Below are 21,033 nucleotides of genomic sequence, written 5' to 3'. Positions count from 1 at the left end.
GCATGTGAATGCAGAAGTGAATTTACATCTACAAATATGAGACTCTGATATTTTGAGGGGAGGTGTGGCTCAGTGGTAGAGCATCTGCATGCAATGTGGAATGTCACAGGTTCAATCCCCAACATCTCCAGTTTAAGGGATCAGGTCCTAGACAATGGGAAAGACCTGTGCCTCAGACTATGGAAATGTGTTGCCAGTCTGAGTAAGCAATACGGACCCTGATGGACCAATGGTCAGATTCAGGATAAGGCAACTTCATGTGTTCATATGTATTCATGGGTATTCTTCCGGTGGTGGAAAGCTCCATCAAGTCACAGCTGAAACTAGAGCTTCAGGGGACAACATAATCTCTTGGCTGTTCTTGAGGAGTCTGACAGCAGATTCCTTCTCCTGAACAGATGTTTTGGGGAGGGGAAAATGAGGAACAGGGGCAAATAGTGGTAACAAGGCCGGAAGTCCTAGAATGCCTAGACAAACTGCAAACTAACAAGTCACATAAAGTGGGTGCCACAATCTCACATGTTCTACAAACACACCAGGCTGGGGGGAGGGGGAGAAGGTGGATGCTGGGTTAGTGGTAGACAAGGGGGCTTCTGCATCATGACCCTCTACAGAGGAACAGCTCCTCTCTTCTCCCCCTTCTCCTCTCCCCTCTGTGCTTTCAGATAGTGCTGATGGACAGTTCCCCGCTGGACAGCTTCCTGCTGAATCAACAGTAGCATCTGTGAGAAATATCGGAGAGACTTCAGGTCAACGAACACACACACACCCTGAAGTGTGTTATTAAAAAAATTCCTAGGCTACTGATTATCAGCTTTAATTTCTTTTTCATGCTTCTCAATCAGCTTGTAAAATTTTGCTTGTCTACTTTTTTCAATATTCATTTCATTCTCTTTCATCCAGCCCGTTGAACACATGAAGCTGCCTTATACTGAATCAGACCCGAGGTCCATCAAAGTCAGACCGGCAGTGTCTCTCCAAGGTCTCAGGCAGAGATCCTTCACATCACCTACCTGCCTAGTCCCTTTAACTGGAGATGCCGGGGATAGAACCTGGGACCTTCTGCATGCCAAGCAGATGCTCTACGACTGAGCCACGGCCCCTCCCCAAGTGGAGGACTATGGCATTGGCAACTGGAAAATGGAGTTGGGAATAATCATATTTATTTATTTAAAATATTTATATCCTGGATTTTATTTTAATCCATTGGCTCCAAAGAGCAGCTTACATAAATCTAAAATGAAAACTCACACAATATTTAAAATGACAAAACAGAATTATCCAGGAGCAACTGTATTAGATAGAAAGTGCACATCTGTCAGAAGAAACTGCAAAGGCTCCACAGACAATCTAAATGTTTAGAAAAATTATACAGGGGGGTGTAAAGTTAAAGTATCCATACTTTTTCTTTTGTTACAAAACACTGGTTCGGGCTGTGGCCTTCTATGTTTTAATATCAACCTCTCAGGGCTGAAGATAGAACCCAGCCCTCCTACAATTCATGTCAGTGAGAAGTTACTTTCGATTTGGGGAATGGGACCGAGGGCCGCCCAAATCCAGCTGTCTCCACTTCAAACTCCTACTCCCTAATTGTGGGGCCATAAACGGCTATCTGTTTCCAAGGTGACAACTTTGTCAGCTAATTGTTATCTCTAGAGCCCCGAAAAAGACCAGGTGTTTTGCATTGCTGCAGAAATGCAAAATCATCTCTGACATCAAGGGGGTAGAGATGACATGACAATTAATTTACAGGTTTATTGATTTCCTGGCACTCTCATTGGTTAATTGGCCATTGACTTCTGAGAGTGAGTGGATAAAAATGGACCTTTGCTGATCCAAAAACTATGGCGTTTGGGACGCCCTGGCGTGTCCTAAGCTTTCATCACCAATTTGTGATTCTTTTGCCCTAGGGTGAAACTCTGCAAGACTGAATCCCCACATGCTGAAAGCAACGATGCTTTGGAAACTCTGGTAAACTTTGTGAACAGCAATCTTTGTCTTTTGCAACCTACTTTAAAGCTTTGCCAGTTGCCTGAACCTAAGAACTTACTGTGAAGTTAGAGAATGCTAAGTTTTCTTGTTTTGTTGCTAATTGTCCACGAACATTTCTCTTTCTGTAACGAGCACAGTCTTTAAATAAATTCGGAAGCCTGTATTGGCGTGTCTTGTAACGTTTGTGGGATCTCAAGGTTAAATCCACAGTGCCTTTTCTTATGTTTTAGGCCACCTACCAAGTATGTGTTATTTTGCAAGAGTAGCCCTCTCCTGGCAGAGCCTCTTACTCTGCAGGGTCGGTGTTAGCTTTTGATTTTGGGAACTAGCTGGGAAGAGTCGCTCTCAATCTTACCAGGGAAAGCTAGCCTTTGGAACTGAGAGCTGGTGGCAGCCTACTTTCACTGGGTTCAGGAGAGACGCCTAAACACAGTGGGTGGTTTGTTTTGGCACTTGTGACCCAAAAGAAGAACCGGCCTTGCGGTGGCGAGACCAGGTCTCCTCTAAGGGGGTGCCTCAGCAAGAGTTTCAGAGCAATCCTTAACAGATTTGCTCATAGACTCAAATCTATTCAATGGGGAAAGTCAGCTTAGGGTAGCACTGCTGAGGTTTTAAATTTATAATTTCTCCCTTTCTCCCAGCCTTTGGGATAGTCTGGGTGATTAACCTAAATAAATACATGCTTCTAGAGAAGAGTATGGTTTCTCTTCTTGTTTGAGGGCTGAATGCTTTCCGTTTGGGTCATTTTGGGTGGAATCACTGGTCAGTGTGAGCAGGCATGTGAAATCAGGTTCTCCGCTGTGGTTCTAAAATGGCTACTCAGTTATGTGAAAATGAAAGAATCCCACCGTGGGGCTGGTGATGTGTTTAAAAAAATCACTATGGCCTCAAAGCCAGGCAGCAGGATGAGGAAATGGCTGGGGAAGAGCTTGGCCAACTCCATAGTCTATTCTTGTTCCAGCATTCAAGTGGGCATCTGCACTCTCTGGCTGGACATCTCTCCACCTTTCCCAGAGCCTGACATGCACTCCCAGCCTGGACAGATCATCCTGCAAAGTAACGAAGGGTCTGTCTCCATGTTTTATGCTGCCCTCGGCTACATGGGCTTCCTGGCAGCTGTCTCCTTCATGGTGGCTTTCCTAGCCAGGAAGCTGCCTGGGGCCAATGAAGGCAAGCTGATCACCTTAAGCATGTTGGTGTTTTGCAGTGTTTGGGTGTCCTTTGTGCCCACCTACCTGAGCACCAAGGGGAAATACATGGTTGCTGTGCAGGTCTTCTCCATCTTGGCCTCACGTTTGGGCTTACTGGGCTGCATCTTTCTTCCCAAATGCTACATTCCTATACTGAGGCCTCATCTGAATAAAAAGGAACACCTAATGCTGAAAGGAAAAGGTGGGATCTGATTTTGAGTACATTCTTTTAAACATATGTAATCTGTGTCCACAACGTTATGAATCCGATGTTCTTGTCTCAAGCATTTACTCCCCTAACTTTTTATTAGATCAAACCTTTCCTACTTTCACATACATTAGGAAAGAAACTAGTTAAGCATAACGATGGCAATGTATAATGACATTAGATAGCTATAGGCCATGTTGCTTTAATGCTTTACACGTATGTTTATATCACTACCTGATTCTTAACAGAGTTGGTTAAATATGGTTTAATATGTGGACGGTATTGCTTTGTCAGTCATTGAAAAAGTCTTAATTGAATAGTTTCACAATGCCTGGATTTTTCTGTTCATTTGTTTGGGAGCATGTAAATAAACTCTTCTGTGTCTCCATATATGGGTTGGGAAACTTCCTCTTTCTTTCTTTCTTTCTTTCTTTTTTTTGTTGGCGGGGGGGGGGGGTCTTACCATATGTGTTTTGCTCCCTCTTGTGGTCAATTCAATATTACACCCGTTTATGTCCAGCATATTTTCCTGCAGATTTAAACTGCAGGGTTTTTTTTATACCAGACATAAACTGGCTGAAATGGTTCAAGAATGGACCAGAAGATGGGCAAGGGGCCCAATAAATAGGGGACATTAAAAGAATCTGGGACATTCTGTTTATCAATCAACAGGGGGCTTAATAATTCATTGTGAGATTCTGTATAGAAACCACAATAAAATAAGACATGAGCGACTATTCCAATACAATTTTTGTCAAAGTGGCAAAGCCTGGCAGACAGAGGGGTTTCCCGAAATCTGCCTTCAAGTAGTGCAGATGGCAAAACATTAAATCTAGTCAGAGAAATAACTCTACATTGAGAGGGATCACACAGGTGAGATAAGTATCTCATGTGTGTGTGTGTTAAGGGCCGTCAAGTCGTTTCTGACTCATGGCGACCCTATGAATGAAAGTCCTACAAAATGTCCTGTCTTTGACAGCCTTGCTCAGATCTTGCAAATTGAAGGCTGTGGCTTCCTTTATTGAGTCAATAAAGGAAGTGTCTCATAGACCTTCATAAACGTCCTAGAAGATGTTCTTGCAGCCTCATCACAAGTTAGACATCAAACTCGTTCTTGATGTCTCAGCCCACACTTCATCACCTGGAGACCTTCGGTACACCAGTACACAAGGATGCTGCAGAGGTGGCCCTTGCCCTGATAATCATGAAAATCATGGTAATTCGCTCTTCTTACCGACACTCCAGAGCCCTTTCCTAACATCACCTTGGAAAACAATTGTATAAACATCAGAATCAAGAATAACACATGGTAATTTGTTGAACATTGTTTGAAACAGCGGGTGCATAAGTATCTCCTGAGGACCTGGGCTGAGATTTGGGGCAGCTGGGCTGGGCGGGGTGGAGGGAGCTGTGCTGTCGTGTTATTCAGTATCATCCACTTGCATCAGAATCCAGCACTGGGTTCCCTTGGTATAAGTGCAGACTCGGCACTGCTGGGTGTAGTAAGAGGGTTTGGGCTTCTTCTAGTTTGATGAATTTGGGAACTTCTTTAGCAGGCACGCCTAAGATGACCCTGCTGCTGCAGCTGCTGCTCTCTGGGCTGCTGCCCCATCTCTTCTGCAGGGTTTGGAAGGCAAAGTGCCCCTTCACTTTGATCAGTGATCAAAAAAGCCCACTGAATTATTTCAGGTTGGGTGACTTGGCCATCAATGGCATCACTTCAGCAGCAAAGGTTTTGCTTAAGCCACATGTTTACTCCAAGCCTCCCTCGACTGAATTTACTGTGTAAGTAATGATGTGTTGATGGATTTAATACTACTCAATCTGATTCTGCTTTCATGCTCTTTTTACCGTGAACGGTCCCTGTTTTCTGGGATCCAGCCTGGAAAAGCCGTGTCCCTCATTTGTCTGATTGGCCACTGTGAGAAACAATACTGGAATTGATGAACATTTGGTCAGATTCAGCAGAGTTCTAATGTTTCCATATTGTCTTATGAACAGTGAGCCAACCCACATGCCGAACCTGTTGCTAAACCTGCTGCAACTGGTGAGCTCCTTCTCCATTGTAAATTGTGACAGCCTGTTGAGGACCAAAAGCCTTTGTTTGTGGGTTAGATCATTCTTTAGGATCATCTAGATCGCTGCCGGTCTGAGTAGACAAGACTGACTTTGATGGACCAGGGTCTGATTCAGTATAAGGCAGCTTCATGTGTTCATGTGTGTTCATGTGAAATACCAGTGCTGCATTTCCTCTTTTCCCCATAGAACTGCCCAGTCAATCACAAGAGCAACCATGCTCTTTATAAAAAAACCATGCCCTTTATAAAAAAAAGAAACATCATTTTATGCATGGTTTATCTTTAAAGGAGAGAAACTGGCCCAGTCAATTTCCTAACATCTTTACTTCAGAAGAGACCCATGGTCAAATCCAAGGGAGATCTTTTTTTTTTTTTTGAAAATTTTATTGGTTTTTATAATATAAATTTTCCATGTTATCAAACAACAATAAAAGTAATATAAAAAAGTAAGTCATAAGTGATGTTGTTATAGTTATTTAAGTGCTAAATAAAAATAAAAAATAAAGGAAAATTTACTAACTTCCCCATCACCTCCGTCCGCCTCTTAATAAAGTATTCTATCCCATCGTGATATGGTCTGATCTTAATTATTCTTATATCTCAATTAAGTTTCAATCACAATATGCTATTAATATAATTGATTACACTTCTTAATATTAACAATGTCATCTAGATCAGATTAAAAGGTACTCTTCCATTTCCCCCAGTCCTAATTCATATTCACAATATTTCATCCAAGCCTCCCATTCCCCCATAAATCGAACATTGTCTTTTTGATTTAGAGTAGCTGTAACTTTTGCCATTTCCACCAGTTCAAACATTTTCATAATCCAGTCTTTTTTCCCAGGAGTATCTGCCCCTTTCCATTTTGCTGCATAAAGCAGTCTTGCAGCTGTTGTCGCATAAATCAAAAAAGTCCTTTGTAATAACAAGTCATCAGGTATCATACTTAATAGCATCATTTCTGGTGTTTTGGGTATATTTTTTTGTACTATTAGTCTTAATTCATTATAAATCATATCCCAAAAGTCCTTAGCTTTGTCACAAGTCCACCACATATGATAAAAAGAACCGACTTCTTTATTGCATTTCCAGCATTTGGGGGATGTCACTTTATAAATCCTTGCAATCTTCTTAGGTGTTAAATGCCATCTGTACATCATTTTGTAGATATTTTCTCGAATTGACTGCGCATTTATTCCTTTCAGGTCTTTCACCCATAGTCTTTCCCATTTGTTTAGGGCAATATCATGTCCCACAGTTTGAGCCCAGTTAATCATTGTTGGTTTGATTATTTCCTGCTCACAATAAATTGTTAAAAGAAGATTATACATTTTAGAAATCAGTTGACTGTTATTATCTAATAACAACCTGTGAAAAGGCAATTTTTCTTTGGAAAATCCATTCTTCATATCTTGTGTAAATACTGATTTAATTTGATGGTATTGAAGCCATTGTAAATCGTCTTTAAGTAACTGAAAGTCTTTTAGTGAGCTTTTTTTCCCTTCCCAGTTAATTAACTCTTGGTAGGTAATAAATTTGTCCAATCTAAGTGGGCATAATGTCAACATTTCTTGGGGTGATATCCACATCGGTGTTACTGGTTCAAGAATATGTTTATATCTCATCCAAATGTGAAATAAGGAGGACCTGATTATATGGTTACGAAATGATGCTTGTATCTTAGTTTTACCATACCACAAATAGCCATGCCATCCACTTATATTGTTAAAACCTTCAAGATCTAACAAACACGGATTAGATAAGTTCATCCAGTCCTTTAGCCATACTAAAGCGGCCGCTTCAGCATAGAGTTGAAAGTTGGGTAATGCTAAACCTCCTCTAACTTTAGAGTCCACCAAATGTTTATAAGCAATCCTCGGCTTTTTCCCTTGCCAGATGAAATTTAATACATCTTTCCTCCAAGTATCAAAGTATTTAACATGTGATATTATAGGCAAATTTTGGAATAAGAAAAGCATCCTTGGTAAAATATTCATTTGGACTGTTGATATACGTCCCAAAAGTGACAGTTTTTTATTTGACCAAATGATCATGTCAGTTTTTATTTTGTCCCATAATTTAAGATAGTTATTAGTTATCAATTCTTTATTCTTTGCAGAGATCCATATTCCCAAATATTTGACCTTATTAGCCTTCTCCCAACCTGTATATGATATAAATTCCTGTTGTTCTGTTTCTGATAAATTCTTAAATATTGTCTTTGTTTTTTCTTGGTTAACTTTAAATCCCGATACATTTCCAAAATTGTCCAAAGTTTCCAGCAATATCTTCATTGATTGTGTTGGGTTCTCCAAAATTAACAGAAGGTCATCCGCGAATGCTCTCAATTTATATTCATGTTTTTTTATTTTTAATCCGCGAATGTCCTCCATACTCCTTAGCTTAAAGCATAGTGATTCCAACACCAACAAAAATAATAATGGAGACAGGGGACATCCTTGTCTAGTTCCTTTCTTAATTGAACAATTGTCAGACATCGATTTGTTCACCAAACTTTTTGCCTGTTGGGATGTATATATGGCCGATATACCCCTCAAAAAAAAATCCAAGGGAGATCTCAGCCAGCCTCTTTGTTCTCATTTCACCCATGACAGGCTTGTTGTTAGGACTAAATGGAGGACCGTAAGAACAGAAGGAGAAGAGTGCTGTGGATCATACCAATGGTTTCTCTGGTTCAGCCTTTTGTGTCCCTCAATGCCTGACCATAAGCTCTGGAAGAACTAATAGCAAAGCCTCCCCTTATGGTTGGCCCCCAGCAAACAGAGCTCAGAGGGAGACTGCAAAGTATGCCCTCTGGGATCCCTGGATGAAAAGTGTGATAGATCCATGGATAGAAGCCAGTGGAGGGTGGACTGGTGCAATACATATATAAATAAATATCCAAGGAATATAGTGTCAAGTAGGCAGAGGACAGCCTTCAGAATGCTCAGGCAATGATCACTGAAAATATTTCCCACTGTTCTCTTACAGAAAGGAAGCCTTTCCTATTCTGCAGGGATCCATGGGTGTTTGAAATAATATTTTCATATGAACATATGCAGCTGCCGAATAAGACCACTAGTCCATCCAGGGTCTCAGGCATAAGTCTTTCATACCAACTACTACCGGACCCTTTAAACTAGAGAGGACGGGGACTGAATCTGGGACCTGATGCTCTAACACTAAGCCATGGCCCCTCCCCATTATTATTGCAAACTGGAACTCCTGTGCTAAGATTTAGCAACTGGCCCCCTGGAGGTACCAGGGATGTTTGATCTGTCTCCAGACCCCTTATTCAGTACCTCCTCAACTGTCTCTTGTACGGCTGAAGATGGAAGTGAGAGCCACAGTAGATTATTGTAGGGTCAGGGCAATAACCAACCTTCTTTGCTGGGTGGGACTGTCTCGTTTCCCCGTGGGGTTTAAAACAGATGGAAAATCAAGGTTTTTTCATTACAAATGGAAACTTATTCCATCCAGTTGCTAGGCACCTTTTTGTGTGTGTGGATTTTGCTTTATGTGACCGTCTAGCTGAATACTGTTTTGCAAAACGTTTGTCTGCATACAATGAGCAGCTTCCTAAAATATAACAGCTCTTCCTCAAACTGTCTCTAGCCTCCTTGAAGTACCTGGCCTGTCTTAGCAGATGAAGGGAGTTTTGTTCTCATGATAATTTGACCATAACAAAGAGTGAAAAAGCTAGAGGGATATGGGGCGGGCAGAGCTGAGCAAATCAGATGAATGGCGTTTGGGGCACCTTTATTTTTAGAAGGCACCAACTTCCAATCCTCCATTTTTAATGAAACATTTTTGCTGTTTAATGAGAAATATGCTCTCGTTTTTCAAAATAAAAGCCTCAGTGTCACAGATATAAAATTTAGTACCTAAAAAAACAACCACCTTTGGAGGTATAAATCAGTGCTCCAGATGAGGTGTGCATGCGTTGGCTGCACTCTGGATATGGCCCAGTGTAGTACGCTGCCAACATGATGTGGATAGCCCCAGGCTAGCCTGATCTCGTCAAATCTCAGAAACTAAGCAGGGTCGGCCCTGGCCGGTATTTGGATGGGAGACCTCCAAGGAATACCAGGGGCGTGATGCAGAGGCAGGTAATGGCAGACCACCACTGAACACCCCTTGCCTTAAAAACCCTGTCAGCTGTAAATCCTAAATCAGCTGTTACTTGAAAGCAAAAAAAATTAAGTACATTGCTATGTTCCAACATTGATACAAAGAAAGACTAAACTGTCTATAATCAGAAAACCTCACAAATTGCAACCATTGTTAAATCTATTTCTTATTTTACTTACTCATAAGCAGAATAAGTAAAGGCCCTGCAAAGGCCCTTAATGCAAAAGAAACACGTTTTAAGCACGTCAACACTGAACACCAGATTAAATGTAACTATATATATTATGTTGCAGCATACAGGAGCTGATGTATTCAGACCTTCTGCCCTTCATGTTTGCTATTGAGAAAATCAGTAAACAACCCAGGCTCCTACCCAACATCACTCTGGGGTACAACATCTATGAGAGCTATTCCAATGCAAAAATGACTTATGATGGAGTGGTAGACCTGCTCTCAGGTGGACAGATGCATGTTCCAAACTACAGGTGCGGAAGACAAAATAATATCTTGGCTGTTCTTGAGAGGGGCGATTCTGTAACCTCCCACCAGATTTCAACCATTGTAAGCATCTACAAAATACCTCAGGTATGAATTGAAAGGAATGTGTGGGCTGAGTCTATTTCCATTCCAGAGAGGTATTGAGTACCACAGAGAGATTCTAGACACAGAAAATTATTTTGGCTAGATGGCCATCTGTCAACAATGCTGATTCTAGATGGCCATCTGTCATTTCAAGTCTTCACTGTTTTCTGTCAGTAATGTGGTGCCATCTGCATATCTCAACATAAGAACATAACAAAGGCCCTGCTGGATCAGACCAAGGCCCATCAACTCCAGCAGTCTGTTCACACAGTGGCCAACCAGGTATCTCTAGGAAGCCCCCAAACAAGACGAGTCGACTGCAGCAGCACTATCCTGCCTGCGTTCCACAGCACCTAATATATTCGACATGTTCCTCTTATCCTGGAGAGAATAGGTATGCATCATGACTAGTATCCACTTCAACTAGTAGCCATGAATACCCCTTTCCTCCATGAACATGTCCTGCCTTTTATGACTGATCGAGTGGGAAGGTGGATTAGGTTTCACTCCCTTCCAGCAGTGTCCGCAAGTCAACCCCTTTAACTTTTGAGATATAAGGTAGCCTAGTTCCTCCCCCACACACACACACACACACTTCACAGGAACCGTAATGTGCCTCTGAGGCAGAACCAACGTCCACATTTACATCACAGTGATGAGCATTTTGATCATTATTAATGATTGTATATTAACAAAAATGTCAGTTTTGTCCTCAACTACAAGAACAACACCAGTCTCTTCCTTTCCCTGGTAGATCAGCTATGGTTTTGTTAATCAGGTGCTCAGAGATGAAACTCAGGTGCCTTTTTTCTACCAGTTGGATCGAAAGCATGACTCCTATTTCATGGGGATTGTGAAGATGCTGCTGCATTTCAGGTGGACTTGGATCGGTCTCCTTGCTCCAGACAGTGACAAAGGAGAACAATTCCTGAGGACTTTGACCCCTCTGATAATCAGGAGTGGGATTTGCATTGCCTTCATGGAAAGCATTCCAGAATTGAATGACAAACGCAAGGTGTTAAGTTTCCGGAAGTCTTCATTTTTCATGCAAAGAAAGTCAAATGTAGCTGTTTACTATGGGGACTCCCACACCATGATCATGCTGGGATTGATGATCAAATATACTGAAAGAGCAAAAAAATCCATTGTGGGGAAAGTTTGGATCACAGTAGTCTTGCATGACCTCAGCTTGAGGGGCTTTTTCAAATATTTTGATCTCCAGCACATCCATGGTTCTTTTTCCTTTTTGATCCATGCAAACACAAAGACCAAATATGACAATTGGAATTCCTTTCTTTTGACTCTCAATAAAATTGGGGAGGGAGCATTTCATTGTTCATATTCAAATCATGGGTTGTCTGTGAAAGGTGGGGAAAGATGCAGAGAGAAAGAGGAATGGGAGCCACCATCTCAGGATGAGCTAGAAAGTATCCTGTCTCAAGACAGCTACAGCATTTACAACTCGATCCAGGTGGTGGCACTTGCCTTGAATGCGGCCTACTTGTCCAGATCTAATCGGAGGTCGAGTAGAGGCTGGCTGAGACTTCAGAAGATGAAGCCATGGCAGGTATTTCATCTCTTGTGGTCTCTGAGACTTTCTGTCAAGTGTTCAATTACATATTCATACTCTGGGAAGATTTTACATATAGAGGCAAAATGAAATTTAGCACATTACCAAGGCACAGATGATCCTGATGCAGCTCAGCCTGAGGAATGCCCTGAGACCCACCCTCCACTGGATGAGGTGTATTGGAATTGTAGGTGTGCAGGGAACATACAGAGGTAGCAGCTCCTGACCTAAACATCTTAGGATTCAAGGAATATTTCATATAAACAAGTACATAGGCACATCTGCACATGTGTCCACTTTGTTTCAAAGGATTAGAGAGGTTTTCAGAATGGTAGTACCCTTAGAAGAAGGCACAGAGGCCATACCCAAGTGCTTTAGGCATAAGGATAGCAAGATCATCCATATAGGGTATAATGGAGGCTGTGGAACGATATGTGTTCTACATTGTCACCAGAGTCACATACCTTCCCTCCCAACCACATTTACTTATGCCAGGACAAATAGTACTATGACTACATCCAGCAGATTTTTCTCACAGACAAAATTCAAAATGGTCCTCCCATCCCAAATGCTGTAGAACTGCAGTGACCATTATAAATGACTATTTGCTGCCTCTCGTTGCTGTCCCAAATCTTTGGCTAGAAGCACTGTGCCTCACTTGGCCCCATGCTAACAGTGGCCCCTGCTTGAACAATTCTCTTTATGATGCAAAACCAAGTTTCTATTTCTACAGATTCACATTGTCAGTGTGAAAAGGCCACTGTGATTCTGGAGGCCCCAAACACTGGCCCAGGATCACAGGAGACGGGAGGCTCTGAATGAGGAAGGCTGAAATATCCAATACGGCTTCCTGTGTTTCTAAATGCTGGTGTTTTCTATGTAATTCTAGCTTCATCCTTTCCTCAGAAACTTCCAGTTTTTTAATCATTCCATGGAAGGAGTCTCTTTTGACAAGAATGGAGACATGGCCGTCAACTTTGATATTGTGAACTGGATGGTGAAACCCAATCGGTCAATTGTTCGAATTAACGTTGGCAGAGTAGAGAGACAAACATCTGCAGAGATCACGTTCACCATCGATCAAGATGTCATTGTGTGGCCCAGATGGTTTAATGAGGTGGGGAAGAAAATGGTTTTCATTTCATTGACATTAATAGCTGCAATCAATTGTCGCTCTCATTTGGATGGGCCCAGACTAGCCTCATCAGATCTCAGAAGCTAAGCATGGTCGGCCCTGATTAGTACTCGGATTGAATACTAAGGAATACCAGGGTTGTTATGCAGAGGAAGGCAATGGCAAACCCCCTCTGTTAGCCTCTTGGCTTGAAAATCCTACTGGGTTGCCATGAGTCAGCTGCGACTTTATGGCATGTTAGACACACAAACATACACAATCAGATGTCAGTTCCTACATGTGATACACTATTGAGATTCTTTCTTTTTTAAAGATATTTTATTGACATTTTCAAAAGAAAAGATAACAAACAAAAACATACATACACTTCCATTCATACATTTTGCACTTACTTCAGGAGTCAGTTTACATGAACATTGTTCTATTGTTATGATAGTTATTTAAACATTACTGAGTCTATGTTTATACTTTAAATTTATCTTTATCTATAAGTCCACCACATTTATCTATAAGTCCACCACAAATGAAACTAAGTTCTGTCTTTATCTTTACATTTCCAGCAGCAGCAATCATATGTTTTAGCTATCTTTTTAATGTCCATTGGTGTGATATACCATCTGAAGAATTGTTAATACCAGTTTTTTCGCAAATTATTACTGGCAGTAAATTTAATTGACTTGGTCCATAGTCTTTCCCATTGCTGCATTGTTACCTCTCTCTTAAAAATTTTCATCCATTTAATCATGCATACTTTAACTTGCTCTTGTTCTGTTTCAAATTTGCTCACATATTGAGATTCTTTCTGTCAACGTGTACCATCTAATAACCCAAGGAATAAGAATGGCAGGGCAAAGCATGATGGAATACATATTGGGAGGGTGGTCAACAGCAGGTCTTATTTGTGGTGATTGTCAGGATGGTGCAGTCAGCCTTCCCTTGCGCATCCTTGTTAGACTTTGGTCGTTGCCTGGATGCTTCCCTGAGTTGTCCTATAGCATCTTAGCTCAAAAGGGATCTATTTCACCTGGCTCTTTTTCCTTCTGTTGATCACAGTTCTTCTTGGAGCAGGTTGGCAGTCTGTCATCCCTGGCCAGTGCCCCAGCCCATCTGAGGAGCAAGCAAGCATATCGTGCAGGTCCAGACCCATCTCCCAGCACTTTGCCAGGATTTCTTCCCCTACAAGGGGTCAGGTTCTCCCAACCATGTACCAACACCATCTCAAATCCCTCCGCACAGGCTCCTTATGTGAACATTTGAAGCCACTACTTCTAATGTCTCTGGCATCTTGCCCTTCAGGCCTTTCTGATAAGGCCTCCACCCTTTTCCCTGCTACTGAACAACAGCCAGAGCACATGCAGGAAAGGAGTATCTCTGTCATGAAACTGTGAATCGACAATACAGTTGTACATACTACACTGGTGGTCCTGTTGAATCATGTCCAACCAGATAACTCCTTTCTGTAGAGCTCACACACATAACAAAGCATTTTCCTTGACATTCATTTTCTTTATGCTTAGACCCTGCCTCGTTCTAGGTGCACCAAGAGCTGTCCACCTGGATACGCCAAGGCGATTAAGGAAGGAGAGCCTCTCTGCTGCTATGATTGTCTTCCATGTGCGGAAGGGACAGTCTCCACTCGGGAAGGTTTGTCATATATGACAGCCTCATATGAGGGAGGGGGAGGGAAAAAAATGATGCCTCCTACCAGCCTCAGTTTCTACAGCCAGCATGGTGTAGTAGTTAGGAGCAGTGGACTCTAATCTGGAGAACCGGGTTGGTTTCCCCACTCCTCCACATGAAGCAAGCTGGGTAACCTTGGGCTAGTCAAAGTCTCTTAGAGCTCTCTCAGCCTCACCTACCTCACAAGGTGTCTGTTGTGGGGAAAGGAAGGGAAGGAGATTCTAAGCCGGTTTGATTCTCCTTAAAGGGTAGAGAAAATCGGCATATAAAAACCAACTCTTCTTCTTCCTCCTCTTTGGCTCACCTTACCAGTCATTTCACTGCAGTCAGGACCACGTACAAAGAGCCTTATGCCAAGGGAGACTTTTGAATCCATTGGCCAGAACTTTCCACAATTTGCTGGGCATTCATTGGCCAGAATCTGAGGGCTCTACCAGAGGTCTGAGATAGTTTTGGCTGGTAATGCTAAGCATTAAGCCCAGCACCTTCCTCAATGAAGGAGTGCAATCTGACTCTGAAAGTGGCCCAACTCCATCCCTATTCCGTGCTGTTACTGCCTGATCTCTCCCTCCTCTCCATCTTCTCCTGCTTTCCAAATATGTAAGCATGCACTTCCAGATACATATTCTCAATTAATGGTTGTAAAGCAGATGCAATAATACTGAAATTAATATGTTCTTTTCAGATGCAAGTCATTGCGATAAATGTCCAGAAGATCAGCATCCAAATAAGATCCGAGATCAATGTGTCCCCAAGCGCATAACCTTCCTGTCCTATGAAGAACCTTTGGGGATCATCCTAAATTTCTTTATTCTTTCCTTCACTCTAATCACAAGTTTTGTTTTGGGAATCTTCATTAAATACTTAGAAACTCCAATTGTCAAAGCCAACAATCGGGACCTCTCCTACGTTCTCCTCATCTCCCTCCTGCTTTCATTTCTCTCCTCTTTTCTCTTCATTGGTCAGCCTGGGAAGGAGACCTGCCTTCTCCGACAAACTGTCTTCAGCATCATCTTCTCCGTTGCCATCTCCTCTGTGTTGGCCAAGACTGTCACTGTGGTGGTGGCTTTCATGGCCTCACAGCCAGGCAGTAGGATGAGGAAATGGCTGGGGAAGAGCTTGGCAAACTCCATTGTCTTTTCCTGTTCCGGTATTCAAGTGGGCATCTGCACTTTCTGGTTGGGTATCTCTCCCCCCTTCCCAGAGGCTGACATGCACTCCCAGCTCGGACAGATCATCCTGCAATGTAACGAAGGGTCTGCCACCATGTTTTACGCTGCCCTCGGCTACATGGGCTTCCTGGCTGCTGTCTCCTTCATGGTGGCTTTTCTGGCCAGAAAGCTGCCTGGGGCCTTCAATGAAGCCAAGCTGATCACCTTCAGCATGTTGGTGTTCTGCAGTGTTTGGATGTCCTTTGTGCCCACCTACCTGAGCACCAAGGGGAAATACACGGTTGCTGTGCAGGTTTTCTCCATCTTGGCCTCCAGTTTGGGCTTACTGGGGTGCATCTTTCTTCCCAAATGCTACATTCTTATACTGAGGCCTCATCTGAATACAAAGGAACACCTAATGATGAAACATAATAGCTTCTTTAAAGAGAGTGGATGAGCATGTGAATGCAGAAGTGAATTTACATCTACAAATATGAGACTCTGATATTTTGAGGGGAGGTGTGGCTCAGTGGTAGAGCATCTGCATGCAATGTTGAATGTCACAGGTTCAATCCCCAACATCTCCAGTTTAAGGGATCAGGTCCTAGACAATGGGAAAGACCTGTGCCTCAGACCATAGAAATGTGTTGCCAGTCTGAGTAAGCAATACTGACCCTGATGGACCAATGGTCAGATTCAGGATAAGGCAACTTCATGTGTTCTTATGTATTCATGGGTATTCTTCTGGTGGTAGAAAGCTCCATCAAGTCACAGCTGAAACTAGAGCTGTAGAGGACAACATAATCTCTTGGCTGTTCTTGAGGAGTCTGATAGCAGATTCCTTCTCCTGAACAGATGTTTTGGGGAGGGGAAAATGAGGAACAGGGGCAAATAGTGGTAACAAGGCCGGAAGTCCTAGAACACCTAGACAAACTGCAAACTAACAAGTCACATAAAGTGGGTGCCACAATCTCACATGTTCTACAAACACACCAGGCTGGGGGGAGGGGGAGAAGGTGGATGCTGGGTTAGTGGTAGACAAAGGGGCTTCAGCATCATGAACCTCTACAGAGGAACAGCTCCTCTCTTCTCCCCCTTCCCCTCTCCCCTCTGTGCTTTCAGATAGTGCTGATGGACAGTTCCCCGCTGGACAGCTTCCTGCTGAATCAACAGTAGCGTCTGTGAGAAATATCGGAGAGACTTCAGATCAACGCACACACACACACCCTGAAGTGTGTTATTAAAAAATTCCTAGGCTACTGATTATCAGCTTTAATTTCTTTTTCATGCTTCTCAATCAGCTTGTAAAATTTTGCTTGTCTACTTTTTTCAATATTCATTTCATTCTCTTTAATACAGCCCGTTGAACACATGAAGCTGCCTTATACTGAATCAGACCCGAGGTCCATCAAAGTCAGACCGGCAGTGTCTCTCCAGGGTCTCAGGCAGAGGTCCTTCACATCACCTACCTGCCTAGTCCCTTTAACTCAGTGGTTCCCAACCTTTTTTGACCAGGGACCACTAGGACTTTTTTGTTCGGTGCAGGAACCCCAAGGTTCAAAAGAAAAATTCTGAGAATTTGAAAATAAACTTTAATCATGACTGTTAGTTAAACATTAAACTTAGAATAATATTTGAATATATATATTTATAATAGAGAACTTTTAATTGAAAATATTAATTTATTATGGGTTTATAACTTTGTTTCGGGGACCTTAATTTAGTTCTCGCGGACCCCTGGGGGTCCACGGACCCCTGGTTGGGAACCAGTGCTTTAACTGGAGATGCCGGGGATAGAACCTGGGACCTTCTGCATGCCAAGCAGATGCTCTACCACTGAGCCACGGCCCCTTCCCAAGTGGAGGACTATGGCATTGGCAACTGGAAAATGGAGTTGGGAACAATCATATTTATTTATTTAAAATATTTATATCCTGGATTTTATTTTAATCCATTGGCTCCAAAGAGCAGCTTACATAAATCTAAAATGAAAACTCACACAATATTTAAAATGACAAAACAGAATTATCCAGGAGCAACTGTATTAGATAGAAAGTGCACATCTGTCAGAAGAAACTGCAAAGGCTCCACAGACAATCTAAATGTTTAGAAAAATTATACAGGGGGGTGTAAAGTAAAAGTATCCATACTTTTTCTTTTGTTACAAAACACTGGTTCAGGCTGAGGCCTTCTATGTTTTAATATCAACCTCTCAGGGCTGAAGATAGAACCCAGCCCTCCTACAATTCATCTCAGTGAGAAGTTACTTTCGATTTGGGGAATGTGACCTGTAGGCCCCCCAAATCCAGCTGTCTCCACTTCAAACCCATACTCCCTGATTGTTGGGCCATAAACGGCTATCTGTTTCCAAGGTGACAACTTTGTCAGCTAATTGTTATCTCTAGAGCCCCAAGAAAGACCAGGTGTTTTGCATTGCTGCAGAAATGCAAAATCATCTCTGACATCGAGGGGGTAGAGATGACATGACAATTAATGTACAGGTTTATTGATTTCCTGGCACTCTCATTGGTTAATTGGCCATTGACTTCTGAGAGTGAGGGGATAAAAATGGACCTTTGCTGATCCAAAAACTATGGCGTTTGGGACGCGCTGGCGTGTCCTAAGCTTTCATCACCAATTTGTGATTCTTTTGCCCTAGGGGGAAACTCTGCAAGACAATCCCCACATGCTGAAAGCAACGATGCTTTGGAAACTCTGGTAAACTTTGTGAACAGCAATCTTTGTCTTTTGCAACCTACTTTAAAGCTTTACCAGTTGCCTGAACCTAAGAACTTACTGTGAAGTTAGAGGATGCTAAGTTTTCTTGTTTTGTTGCTAATTGTCCACGAACATTTCTCTTTCTGTAACGAGCACAGTCTTTAAATAAATTCTTAAGCCTGTATTGGCGTGTCTTGTAACGTTTGTGGGATCTCAAGGCTAAATCCACAGTGCCTTTTCTTGTGTTTTAGACCACCTACCAAGTATGTGTTATTTTGCAAGAGTAGCCCTCTCCTGGCAGAGCCTCTTACTCTGCAGGGTCGGTGTTACCTTTTGATTTTGGGAACTAGCTGGGAAGAGTCGCTCTCAACTCTTACCAGGGAAAGCTAGCCTTTGGAACTGAGAGCTGGTGGCAGCCTACTTTCACTGGGTTCAGGAGAGACGCCTAAACACAGTGGGTGGTTTGTTTTGGCACTTGTGACCCAAAAGAAGAACCGGCCTTGCGGTGGCGAGACCAGGTCTCCTCTACAGGGGGTGCCTCAGCATGAGTTTCAGAGCAATCCTTAACAGATTTGCTCATAGACTCAAATCTATTCAATGGGGAAAGTCGGCTTAGAGTAGCACTGCTGATGTTTTAAATTTATAATTTCTCCCTTTCTCCCAGCCTTTGGGATAGTCTGGGTGATTAACCTAAATAAATACATGCTTCTAGAGAAGAGTATGGTTTCTCTTCTTGTTTGAGGGCTGAATGCTTTCCGTTTGGGTCATTTTGGGTGGAATCACTGGTCAGTGTGAGCAGGCATGTGAAATCAGGTTCTCCGCTGTGGTTCTAAAATGGCTACTCGGTTATGTGAAAATGAAAGAATCCCACTGTGGGGCTGGTGATGTGTTTAAAAAAATCACTATGGCCTCAAAGCCAGGCAGCAGGATGAGGAAATGGCTGGGGAAGAGCTTGGCCAACTCCATAGTCTATTCTTGTTCCAGCATTCAAGTGGGCATCTGCACTCTCTGGCTGGGCATCTCTCCACCTTTCCCAGAGCCTGACATGTACTCCCAGCCTGGACAGATCGTCCTGCAATATAACGAAGGGTCTGTCTCCATGTTTTATGCTGCCCTCGGCTACATGGGCTTCCTGGCCGCTGTCTCCTTCATGGTGGCTTTCCTAGCCAGGAAGTTGCCTGGGACCTTCAATGAAGCCAAGCTGATCACCTTCAGCATGTTGGTGTTCTGCAGTGTTTGGGTGTCCTTTGTGCCCACCTACCTGAGCACCAAGGGGAAATACATGGTGGCTGTACAGGTCATCTCCATCTTGGCCTCAGGTTTGGGCTTACTGGGCTGCATCTTTCTTCCCAAATGCTACATTCCTATACTGAGGCCTCATCTGAATACAAAGGAACACCTAATGCTGAAAGGGAAAGGTGGGATCTGATTTTGAGTACATTCTTTTAAACATATGTAATCTGTGTCCACACCGTTATGAATCCGATGTTCTTGTCTCGAGCATTTACTCCCCTAACTTTTTATTAGATCAAACCCTTCCTACTTTCACATACATTAGGAAAGAAACTAGTTAAGCATAATGATGGCAATGTATAATGACATTAGATAGCTATAGGCCATTTTGCTTTAATGCTTTACACGTATGTTTATATCACTACCTGATTCTTAACAGAGTTGGTTAAATATGGTTTAATATGTTGACGGTATTGCTTTGTCAGTCATTGAAAAAGTCTTAATTGAATAGTTTCACAATGCCTGGATTTTTCTGTTCATTTGTTTGGGAGCATGTAAATAAACTCTTCTGTGTCTCCATAGCCCTGACCTGAATATCCCAGGCAAGTCTTACCTTGTCAGATCTCAAAATTCTGAGCTGGATCAATCCTGGTTAGTATTTGGATGGGAGACCTCCAAGGGATACTAGCCTTGTGACACAGAGGCAGACAGGGGAAAGCCACTTCTAAATGTTTCCTTGAAAACCCTATGGGGTAGCTATAAGTCAGCTGTGACTTGACAGAAAATTGTGTCCATAATATACTATGTTACCCTTCCTATTTATAAAAGATGCAAACTCTGAATCATACCGACAACCTTCTTCCTAGCTAGATGGTATTGCCTCTGCACAGAACCCATACATTGGAACTGATTCCAAATAACTTACAACTGCTATCCTGTTACATTCCAAACAGAGAACGTTATAATTGGTCTCTTGGGAACCCTGATAGGATATCAAAAGGCGGCATTAAAATGTTTTAAATAAACAAACAAAGGAAATGCTTGTAACTTTCCACGTTTAACAAAACGTATAAAGGTTTTGCTACACGGACAATGCCATAAGCCCTCTTCTGTTTGGAACTGGCATGAGATTTCACAAGAGCTTTTGGAACTCTTGAACAAGACTAAACAGCCCCCCCCCCCAGTCTTTTCAAGGGCACTGGATGAGCACGATAATGTAGACATGAATATGCAGGTTCGTAGCCTGGGGTGCTCTTCGACCCAGTCCTACTGCTGGATAAGCAGGTGGCAGCTGAGGCCAAGAGTGCCTTTTACCAGCTTCAATTGATCAGCCAGCTGTGGCCATTCCTGGGCAGAAAAGAT

The 21,033-nt window shown here is 42.6% G+C and overlaps 1 protein-coding gene across 1 annotated transcript; it reads left to right on the top strand.

The window, feature by feature from the left end:
* The first annotated feature begins 2,873 nt into the window (after positions 1-2,873).
* On the top strand, positions 2,874-19,867 carry LOC130473263 (vomeronasal type-2 receptor 26-like). Its single transcript, XM_056844790.1, has 7 exons — positions 2,874-3,184; positions 9,896-10,187; positions 10,939-11,751; positions 12,644-12,871; positions 14,407-14,533; positions 15,255-15,863; positions 19,527-19,867. The coding sequence occupies exons 1-7, from the start codon at positions 2,874-2,876 to the stop codon at positions 19,865-19,867; spliced, it is 2,721 nt and encodes a 906-aa protein (XP_056700768.1).
* The last annotated feature ends 1,166 nt before the right edge of the window (positions 19,868-21,033 follow it).

Source organism: Euleptes europaea, chromosome 1, assembly GCF_029931775.1.
Source record: "Euleptes europaea isolate rEulEur1 chromosome 1, rEulEur1.hap1, whole genome shotgun sequence".
In the NCBI taxonomy this organism is placed as follows: Eukaryota; Metazoa; Chordata; class Lepidosauria; order Squamata; family Sphaerodactylidae; genus Euleptes; species Euleptes europaea.
This window is presented reverse-complemented; position numbering and strand designations above follow the sequence as displayed.